The sequence below is a fragment of the Cynara cardunculus genome, assembly GCF_001531365.2.
Source record: "Cynara cardunculus var. scolymus isolate 2C chromosome LG 14, CcrdV1, whole genome shotgun sequence".
In the NCBI taxonomy this organism is placed as follows: Eukaryota; Viridiplantae; Streptophyta; class Magnoliopsida; order Asterales; family Asteraceae; genus Cynara; species Cynara cardunculus.
In genome coordinates, this window is record NC_037541.1 from 10,091,391 (window position 1) to 10,102,879 (window position 11,489).

Sequence of the window (11,489 nt, forward strand, 5' to 3'; positions counted from 1 at the left end):
ACCCTCCACAATAAAAATGGTTAATCAACCTCTCATAATTACAAAAAAATGAACAAAATGAAAAATTATGATTGGTTGAATGAGGTTTTCACGGTTTTTACAAATTGAATGGTTTTTATTTGAACGATCCCATATATATATATATATATATATATATATATATATATATGGATAGACTTAAAATCATGTAAAGGGTTTTTCGTAAGATTTGTAAGACCAATTTTTAATCATTGGATTAAATTTACAATCTGAACATTCATAATCACAAAATTGCCACGAGACTTCTCAATAATCACAAAATTGTCACCGTGCAACTTTAGACCATTAGATCATTAGCTTATAAAGTTGATTAATAAACATAAATTAGTCTTATGGGTCTCATGAAAAACCTTTGGTCTCACGTGAACCCAACCCTATGTATATATATAGGGTTGGGTTCACGTGAGACCAGCGTGTTTTCGTGAGACCCGTGAGACCACATTTTTACACGTAAACATCACAGCAAAAACACTATGAAGGCTAAAAATATTCGAACCTTCACAGCAAAAACACTGTGAAAGTTAAAAAAAGTCACCTTCACCGCATTTTGCTGTGAAGTTCCAAGTGTAAAAATGTGATCTCACGGGTCTCACGAAAACAAGCTGGTCTCACATGATCTCAAATAAATAAATATATATATATATATATATATATATATATATAAAGTTTGTTTCAAATACAACTCATCGCATTTGTACAACCAATACAACCCAATAAATTGATGTATTTATAAAAATGATGAGAGTTCATTTATTATGATTTAAATATATATGAAAGATGAATATGGTTAATTAATTATGATCAATACTTTATATTAGGAAACAATCAAAACTTATATAAAATCACATATTAATTAAATGAAATGGACGGTTGAGATTGTGTTATTGGTTGCACAAATCTCTTTCTCTCTCTCTCTCTCTCTCTCTCTCTCTATATATATATATATATATATACACCAACAAACATATATAGTGTAGACAAAGCATATGAAGCCACCTGATGGCTACCAACTTGTACTAATTAAAAGAAATATTAAAACATTTTCTAAGAAATTACAATCCATTTGGGTATTTTTATTTTAACTAAAAGTTCAAGATGAATAATACAAATGATGGTTTATTGAGTAAATTGATCCTATTAACGTGTTTTAGTTGAATGCCAATAAAAATTACGTTCCCAATAGATGAAGTGATAAAATGTGGAATTTCCTAACACGTTATTTGTATGAAATGAAAATCATGTATACGGTTCTTGGAGTGGAAAACAGACCATGATTGGTTTAACGAGCCTCATGAAATGTTCGGGTAGTGACTTATATGTTTTACTTTTGCGGTCATCTCTCTTAAGAAAACTATCACGTCAAGAAAGCACAATTAGAGAAATAAACTTGGCTGAATACATTGGCTTAATTTGATAAATTGACATTTTTATAAATTGATGACTTGATACGGATAACACAATGATTCAAAAAAAATTAAAAATAAGATCATAATAATTGAAGTAAATTTCAAAATCCGTCCATTGGTTAACCAAATCTCTGGGTTTAGTCCACGGGGTTTTGAAATTACATCGGTAATCCCTATAGTTTTTTATTTTTTTATGGATTTTATATAGCTCTGGCTTTAACGAATGTTAAACTCATCCGTCAATTACCCCTCACATGCTAATGTTTAAATTGTCTACAAACATGTATCATGATAATAATAAACAAAATCTAAGCTTAACCTACCACCACCCCTCTCATCGTTTGCGCCCACCCTCCTCCGTCACCACGACTATACATCTCCTTTTTGGTAGGCTTCGACAAGGACTGTTCAGGAACACCACTAACCATCTCCATGGTGGTTGTCTCAGCCTTCAACTCAAAACCTATCTTTCTCTTCCTTTTCATTCTCACCTGTCCCATGTCTCTCTCATCGCTAAGGGCTCGGAATCTAATTGATGTCTTATATAATCCAAAAAAACAAGGTTCAACTTATGGTTTGATTAGCAACAATAACAAAGTAAAGGTGCCAAAAACTAATTTGTGTTGTGTAGCTTCTTGAGTGCAAAGTTTAAGGGTTCAACGATGCTTCTACAGTACCCCAATGTGCCACCCTAGCTAGTGTTGCCAACTTCTTAAGAAACGGTTTGTTAAAACGATTGCTTCTTTCAAAAGTTTTATACCAATTACAAATGTGGTGAGATCTTTACAGGGGTGAAACACAAGACTTATAACACAGAGGTGAACCTAATCTCTTATACAAATATGTCAAATAGATGATATGCCCAATTTGTTTCTTCTCGGTAGAATATAATTCTTCAAAAGCACAAAAAACCCTTTTCCAAAGTTATAACATATTAAAACTTCTAAACAAGAAAAAAGATATGGAATATTCAAAAATCGTTCATCAAAGTGGTTGATTAATAATTTGCTTCATAAAAGATATCCACTTAGTAATGATGTTCAAATGTATGACCATTATGTTTATAAAATCTTTGAATGTCTCCTCAGGATCCTAAGCAAAACCATAATATTTTCTTTTAAAAACTCAATGAACAATAGCTAAATGGTTTCCCCTGTTTAAAGAAAGAAATGGTATCCAAAGCACAAAGGTGTAGCAAGTAAGATGATAAACCAACCACAAGGATAGTGTCCGATTGGTTTAAGCTTGGACTCCAAAGGTCAAAAGTGTCTGGAGGTCTCAGGTTCGAATCCAAAGAGGAATAAAAAATCCACTTGTTGCCACATAGGTTCAAATGTGGAGACTCCGGGCTACCCGCAAATTACGATAGTGGGTTGGATATCAAGATTAATCGAAAAAAAAAGATGAAAACCCTAATATAAATGACTAAATAACTAATAAAGTAAACAAAGTAACAAGATCAACAAAATCATTCAAAAGCATTAATAAACAGAAGTCCAAGATTCACAAAATCAAAGTCACTGGAATCTAAATTAGCATTAAATCTCTAATTAATCACAATAACAAAAATAAAAAATAAATGATAAATGATAAAAATAAAAAAAAAAAAAAAAATCAAACACAAATTTAAAGTTCAAGCATAAACTACTACAAAATAATTTGCTTCATCGACAAGGATGAGCCGGGAACATGAATCATAATTTGGTTACGAGCTAAGTAAGTTCGATTAACGTTGGGTGTTCAAGGAGATATGGCTTCAACATGTCTGAACTTCAATCAAGGGTTCAACAAATCTGAACTCACCATGGCAATCTACCACCGATTAGGGGTTTAGGGTTTGATAATATTTTATGTTGTAATTGATTTTAGGATTTTTGATTTATGGTTTTGTATCTCCAATTATTGGAATGAGTTTCCATAACTTTTTGGAAATAAATAAAATGTTTTTGATGTTACTTGTAATGACCATGTTCTTAACTTATGATTTTGTATCACACATGTTTGGATGTTTGGTTATTGTCATTAAATGTTGTTGACTATTTATTACTGAATATGGATTGAAGAAGAAACAAATGAGGGAGGAAGAATATGGATAAGTAACAAAAATCATCTTTGTGGAAAATGACCAACTTCCCTCGTGTGACTATGTAACACCCATAATTGATTTCAGTATTATTTTTGGGAAAGATAATGTTTAGCTATGAATATTTGATCATGTCTTCAACATATCAGAGCCTTCAAGAAGTCTAGGTGACTTCCTGGGCAACCTAAGCCGCCGAAAAAGTCGCCCAAGCCACTGGAATGTGGCACAGGTTGTGTAGTTGGAAGGAAAAGGAAACAGAGGCGAAGGGGACCTACCGAGTGGCCTAAGCCGCACAAAGAAGTCACACGCGTACAGGGTGTGCGGCCTATGTGTGTAGGGAGTCTAAGCGACTTTAGGCTAAGCAACCTAAGTCGCCTTGTTAGTCATCTGTGCACTTGGAACTTTAAAGCTTGGCTGACCATCTTCTTTCCATATTTTCCTTTCATTCTTCTTCTTTCTCTCTTATTTTCTCTCCTTGGGTCCAATTGTAGGTCCCTTTTGGAGCATTTTGGAGCTTTTGGAGAAGATCTAACCTAAAGGCTTCAAGATATTTTGTAGGGATCTTCATGTTCTTAAAGAGGTAAGATTTTTGGATGTTTTGAGATCTAGTTAGGGTTTTGCTGTGGATCTGATATCGGGGTTGTTTTTGGTGCATTTCCAAGTCTGGTTGTGACCTAGATAAAGTATCTAGAAATGGATGTTGTGGATCTTAAGTTTTCATCATTTTAGAAGATGAAGATGGGTTTGGAACCTAGGTTTAACATAACTTAGTAAGGTGAGTTTCAAGTTGTTTCATAAAAAAATATGTACATGTCAAAAATGTTCATTTTAAAGTCTTGAAGTGTTTTACTTGATATTTATCAAATGTATCGATTATTGAATGAGAATCTTTGGTGTAGTTGATTTTATGAATCTTGTAAAATGCTTATATTTTGGTTTTATTGGACATTTTGATAAATAAATTATAAGTATGTTTTTTTCATGGTTTATTGTATAAATGGAAGTTATTTGGTGTTAATGCACTCTTCGTGTATTTGTTTTTTATAAACCATTTGAAAAATGCATATTATTGTGTTATAAGACATTTTGGAAATATAAATGGTATGATTTCATTTAGAAAAATAATTTGTCTCAACTAATGATGAGTTTTTGAGTCAATCATACTTTTCGAACATGAGTTTGCCTATTTATTGTGCAAATGCATTTTATTGACCTTTGTTGGCTTTTAATTGGGTAGTCAAATAAGTTTTGGGTTTTATTGATTTGATATTGGTTTAAATGAAGTTTTTGGGGACATTTAAATTTCTCTATGTTGAGTGCTGGCATGATTTGCATTTATTATACTTATTTGAATTGAGTGCGTTGGTCATTCAATTAGAGCAATGTAATTTAGACTGTAATGTTTTTGAATGCATTGGTCATTCAATATTTATACATAATGTGGGATAGTTGCTCCCCTTTGTTAGCTAGATACAGGTATTAAATCACTTGAGAACTCGAACTATAAACTGTGGGTGGTTGAACTTAATGATCGTGTGTCCCGTAAATATCTAATTCTAGCCAATCGACCATGTGTGGTTGAAATCGATGATCAATGTTCCATAATAAATACTCTATAACATTGTGATGTGGCTTACTGTTGTGTTCCGTCACTGTCAATGATAAATCGGGTCTCCCCCATCATATTATGATGCTTTTCACCCTTCCAAGGGTAAATATAATCTTAATTATATAAAATGACATGATTAAAGCTATGTTTCTGGCTTTAAATGGTTTATCGTTTTATTCTATAATTGTCTGCTCTCACTAGACGTTAAGTCTAACATTTTTTTCTTCTTAAATGACATGTATATCAGGATCTCATACTAGTGGGGCTCCCTATATATGAGCGGAGTGGTGGTTGCCATTAAGGGCATTCACTTTTGGAAGATTCATAGCATTGATTAGAAATCTTTTGAAGATCTTATAGGTACTCGATATTAATCATTACCTAGTTAGTTTATATTATTAGGTTGTTAGCCACTATTCTTATACATTGATTGTAAATGCTTACATTTTCCCCCATCTATTGGGTGATCATATTTATTCAAAGTTCCATTTCCGTATTTACTTTTACGGTTTAAATTTGCTCCTATTTTAGGGGTCTTACAGTTACAAAGTGTATATATGTGTTTGAGTTCCAGGGAGAGTTATCGGAGAAATTGACAGGAAAAGTCTCAAAAGTCAACATAAGTTTCTTAGGTTTTACAACAGTGACCCTGTTTAACAGATTTATTAATCATTTTGATTTGTTCATCAATTCTTGAGCTCACCGCACTCTGGGAGTGATGAAGAAGCGATGAGGGCAGGAGAAGTGGAGTGGGATAGGGTTGGAGGATTAGGTTGCAAGAGAAAAACACAACACTGATGGGTCCTTCTACAGTGGCGATTGGGAACATAAGGGAGGACGACAAAAAAGATAGTAGAGGTCATCATAGTGAAATCTTAGTGTATTCACCGAAGGAGGAGGTCATCATAGATTGTTATGTGGAACGACCGACAGGGATGAGGAGAAATGAGACACAGAGAAAAAAAAACGTGGGAAAGGTTTGTGTCTGCATGTATTCTCTCTCTCTCTCACACATACACACGCACACACACACACACACACATATATATATATATATATATATAACATTGTAGTACAAATTTAATAAGAAAAAGACTAGACCACCCTTGAGTTAATAGAATCAACCGACAACCTATAGTCTCAGGGACGAAAGTGAAAACAAAATACAAATCATAGGGACCACCTACATAACAAATAAAGACTAGGAATGAAAACCATAATTTTCAATAAAGCACAAGAACGAAGGACTCTAGAAAAAAAATAGTTTTCTATTCTTGAGAAAGTCATATATTTAGGGGTCGTTTACTAATTACTTACCCCAGTAAGTGTGGATTCGGTAACTTTCCTCACCTGATGCACATGACAAGAGCTGAAAATCTTACCCAGTAAGAGCGATAATAGGGATAGAGAGTCTTACCCTGTAAGTGATGGTGATGACTCTTATCCGGGTAAGCGTTCACAAAGTAAATTGTTGCATACGATACCGCTTTAATATACTATAATCTTATCTGATAAAATAGATTATAGTATTGACTACTACAGGTAAGCACTTACCGGATAAGTATTTGGGTAAACATCCCCTTAATTAAACTTCCATTTTAAAATTATATACCTAAAAATCCAGAATTTTTTTTATATACCTGAATCACCCACTCAAATGTTTCATGGTCATTTGCTTCAATTTTATCTTTCTACTTTCGGATAGTTTAATATTTACAAAATATCTCTTAATTCAAGAACAAAGAAAATGAACAGAGGAGGTCATTTTTGCAAAACGGGGATCCATGGAAGGTCAATAACCTAAATATCCCAAAAAATCCCTAAAATTAGAAACCCTTCTGCTGGAACAAGATACCCTTTCTTCTTCTGCTCAGATCTGATCATTAGGGCTTACGTATTTCTTCCTAGGTAACTTCAATCGCTCTTCTTGCTCTGATTAATCATCACATGTATGTATAGGGTTGTGTTTCTCACCATGTTCAAAGAATTTAGGGTTGTGTTCTTGTTTGACCTTGTTTTGATTTCACCTCTAATAGTTTTCTGCTATTCTTTTGAATTATTCGGTTTCTTTGCTCTGTAATTCTGACGAAGATCTTGAAAGCGTTCGCTTTTACTCACTGGATACACTGTTACTTGTTTTTGATATACAGAGTGTTCTTTCTAGCATGAATTGTTGCTTGAAACCGTATCTTGGTGATTTGGGGTGGGTGTTTCTTTGAAGTTGCTTAATCTTCTATTTCCAATGATGATTGTTTTATTTTTTAGTTTGTGTTCTAGGAATCTTCAGCCATGGATGAAAGGTCAGAAGATCCTTCCCCGTTGCCTCCTCGCGTTGGTATGTGCTCGTTCCATGTGTTTAATTATTCTAGAACATTTTTCAATTAGGGGGTGTCTGAGATTGCTTGTAAAAACAACTTATTAGCGTATTCCGATGTGGCACCGGTAATAAGTACTTTTGAGTGTTTTGATAAACAACTTATACTGATGTTAAACTGGTAATAAACAGTTTTTGAAGAAGTTAAACCCTTCTGACTTATAATAAGTTGATAAGTGCTTTTGTTATTAAGCATAACTTGTTTCAAATAAGCAATCCCAAACACCCATTTATATTATCATTAGCCTCCCTGTGAAAATAGAGGCCTATTTACGTTTCTGATGTCAAATGGAATATGAAAATGATTTGTATATGGTAATTTGAGTTTCTATGCTTAATGTGGCCTCTAGTTCAATTATATGCTCTACTATTATCCTACTACAATAATATGCTTAACTTGGTTTTTCGTTTTCCTGTGGTTTTTAAGATCTATTTTACTTGATTGGGGTCTAATAAGAGCTTGACAGAAGCTCGATATATGCAGTAAACTTAGGTTGAAGACGATGCTCGATAGGAGTTGGACATATTTGAGACATGTTTGTTGAATTTAATTAATAAGCTATTTTGAAGCTGCTTGATGCCCTTTGGGTTGCATTGAGCCTAATTGAGCTCACTAAGTAGGTTATGTGTTAATTGCAGTGTTCTTTATTATTTGCTCAATTTGGTTGAGTAGTGGTTTCATGGTGCTTGATTAACTATGATTTTGCTTTTCCAAGTCTAGTTTTTAACCTTATTTTGTTGCATCCAGGTTCAAAGGTGAACGTCTTCGTTTCTTACAATGGTGTTTGGGAAGTAGATGGCACTTATTGGATTTTCAAGGATGCCGAGAGTTCATCCATTCCAATAGACAAGGATGTAACGTACATGCAAATAACCGACATTTTGTATGATGCACTTGAGATCGATAAGCTGAAGTATGATCTTAAACTGGAGGTTGCATACACAATGGATGGACAACCATTTAAACCTATTCATATTAAAAGAGATTTCCATGTTACAGTATTTATGGAAGAAACATTGAAGAAAAGGACTCCTTTATGTGTGACTCTGGTGAATAAGGATGCACCTGTTGCTCAATTGTGCAACTCTCCCAGCATTAAACAAGCGAGATTTGAGGGTTTGACTTGTGTTCCAAAGAAGAAGAAGAAGAGGAAGAATGTTGATCCATCCCCCACATTTGCTAGGAAGACTCGTAGTGCAGCTAAGGCTCTTGTTTCAGGAGCAGATCCCATTCCTATTTTGAATGATGATCATGTTGCAAATTTAAGTAACGATGACGAAGGACAAGCATTGGGGACAAGCAGCAGTCCTCAGGAGAATTTACAATTAAATATTGTACAAAAGCCTATAAGATGGAGTGCTCCAATGTTTACAAAAGAGGATATAATGGCCTCCAACCAAAATCATTCATCCACATCTATCATTCCTTTAGGAGAATTATTTATTGGTCAGACATTTGACAACAAGATTGAACTGAAAACCAAAGCAGCCCTTCATGCCATGAAGAGTAATTTTGAGTTTCAGGTGAAGAAGTCCGGTACTGATGTGTGGTACATTACATGTAAGGATCCTCATTGCTTTTGGAGATTGAGGGGCAAGAAATTGAAGGGGTCCTCAATGTTTAGGATTACTTCATATCGTGGTGAGCATGCTTGCTCATTGGCTGTTGGTGTGAAAGACCACCGCCAAGCAGCACCATGGATAGTTGGCCACCTAATCAAGAACAAATATGTCAATGAAGGAACTAGCTATTTGGCAAATGACATAAGAGGGGATATGAAGAAACAATACGGGATCGATATGAGCTACGAGAAGGCTTGGAGATGTAGAGAGAAAGCACTAATGTATGTGAGGGGTGCAGTCGGCGATTCATATTCCAAGTTGCCTGCTTATTTGTACATGCTGCAAGAAAGGAATCCAGGTACGATTACCGACTTTGTGACAGAAGATGGCCACTTTCTTTATTGCTTCTTTGCCCTTGGAGCATCTAGAATTGGATTTAAAGCTTGTCGCCCTGTTATATGCGTGGATGGCACATTTCTAAAGACAAAATATGGTGGGTACATGCTATGTGCTGTTGCATTGGATGCTAATAACCAATTGTTTCCAATTGCTCATGCTATTGTCGACAGTGAGAACCACAACTCTTATTGTTATTTCATGAGAAAGTTGAAGGAAGTAATTGGGGACGTCGACAACTTAGCTTTTGTTTCAGATAGGCATACTAGCATTGTTGATGCTCTCGAGACGGTCTTTCCAAATGCCTACCATGGTGCTTGCTACCACCATATTAGTATGAATGTAAAACATAAGTTCAAGACTGACCACTGTCACCAGACCATGTTTTTGGCGGCACATGCCTTTCGCAAGACAGAATTTCAAAAGCACTTTGATGCAATAAAAGAAATGAATCCTGCAATAGCCGAGTATCTCGAGGGTATCGGTTTTGATAGGTGGTCTCGTGCTTATTTTCCTGGGAATCGATATAATATAATGACAAGCAATTATGCTGAAAGCTTCAACACCAAAACGAAGGAGGCCAGAACCTTCCCAATTACTACTTTTGTGGAATTCATTAGATTCACTCTGCAGACATGGTTTTGTGAACGGAGAGATGAAGCCATCAAATGTACCGCAATATTGTCCAACCTTACGGAGACTGATTTGACGAGAATAGCTGACAAATCAAGGTTCATGAATATTCAATTTTTTGGCCAAAATGAATTTCTTGTGGTAGATGAGACGAGTGAGTCGGAAGTTAACTTGTTGACTAGATCATGCTCTTGTGGCATGTTTCAAATCATTGGAATCCCATGTGTTCATGCGGTGGCTGCAGCAATGAAATGGGGGGTGAACATATACTCACTTTGTTCTTCATTTTATACCGTAGAGAATTGGAGAGAGACATATAAAGAAACTATATATCCTTGTGGTAACGAGGATGAATGGACAACGCCTGATAATATAAAGAACATGCAAGTTGGGGTACCTATTGAGAAGAATCCAATCGGTCATCCAAAGAAGAAAAAACTGGGACGGCCGAAGAGAAAACTTCCACCATCTATGTAACGAGTTTTTGTAAAGTCATGCAAGTGTAGTTGATGTCAATAGAGTTCCGCTAGAGTTTTAAACGTTGTTTGAATTTCAACTGTTGTGTTGTAAGTATAAAAAGTAAGGTAAATCATTAATTTATGGAGTTTTCTTCATGCATTTTTACCAGCTTGATATATGCTCGAAGGCCGAGTTGTGAATACAGGGAACTCAATGTTGACTGGATAGAGTACCATCTATATCGAAGCGTTTGTTAATTTTAGCATGGTTCTTATGTTTTTCGAACCGTATGTTAAATTTATTTTGTTGTTTGATGCAGGCTCCTCAATTGTTGAAGAAAAGAAACTTTGAGCAAGAGAAAGAAAATGAAATATTCAAACAGGTAGTTATTTTATGGTAATTCTCAAATCTTTTATGCAAATTTTTTTTTTTTTGATTAACCTGGATATCTGACCCGCTTGTGAGCATGGAAAGATTATTGTATCTAGTTGGTTACATTTGAACATCATATTCAGACTTGTTTGTTTCTATAAGTGGAATACTTTTACTAGGGTGCAGTTGTATCCTATTTTGAGTGCCATTTAGGGTCATGTGCTAGATGAGAGTTTGCATATAAGCAACCTTCCATGATCAAAGCTAAGGAATTTATATATATATATATAGAAAGACAAATTATAACCAAATGTATATGCATCTTATTGATACAATGCCTTTGAATGAGTAGAGATTAAGATACTGTTATATCACTCTTCATGATAACACATCTCCTGGATGTCAAATACTGCATCACTATGGATGTCATGTCCAAGTGATGTTGCTCAAGGTGTTCGAGCAGCCTTGGTGGATAGTGGTTTTGCCATTAAGGAAAATCAATTGCTACATGTAGTAAGCTCGTACTATCTGAACCCCTCTGAGCTTAGCCCAACG

The 11,489-nt window shown here is 34.9% G+C and overlaps 1 protein-coding gene across 6 annotated transcripts; it reads left to right on the forward strand.

Moving 5' to 3' along the window:
• Positions 1 to 6,946: 6,946 nt before the first annotated feature.
• LOC112527050 lies at positions 6,947 to 11,070 on the forward strand. 6 transcript variants are annotated; one of them, XR_003070678.1, is made up of 4 exons: positions 6,947 to 7,045; positions 7,403 to 7,472; positions 8,260 to 10,687; positions 10,882 to 10,920. XR_003070678.1 is itself a non-coding variant. In XM_025137532.1 (4 exons), the coding sequence occupies exons 2-4, from the start codon at positions 7,427 to 7,429 to the stop codon at positions 10,895 to 10,897; spliced, it is 2,004 nt and encodes a 667-aa protein (XP_024993300.1). In that variant the 5' UTR covers positions 6,947 to 7,045; positions 7,403 to 7,426; the 3' UTR covers positions 10,898 to 11,070. The 6 variants fall into 6 exon arrangements, 5 of the variants coding, with proteins under 5 accessions (XP_024993300.1, XP_024993298.1, XP_024993299.1 ...); XM_025137532.1 differs by having other exon boundaries at positions 8,260 to 10,201; positions 10,882 to 11,070; XM_025137530.1 differs by lacking the exon at positions 10,882 to 10,920 and adding an exon at positions 7,288 to 7,340 and having other exon boundaries at positions 8,260 to 10,780.
• Positions 11,071 to 11,489: the final 419 nt, after the last annotated feature.

Bases quoted from the DNA above. Each gene is read 5' to 3' on its own strand.
- LOC112527050 (XM_025137529.1), top strand. From the start codon at position 7,427: ATGGATGAAAGGTCAGAAGATCCTTCCCCGTTGCCTCCTCGCGTTG. The intron at 7,473-8,259 runs GTATGTGCTCGT...TGTTGCATCCAG, and splicing joins CCCGTTGCCTCCTCGCGTTG to GTTCAAAGGTGAACGTCTTC.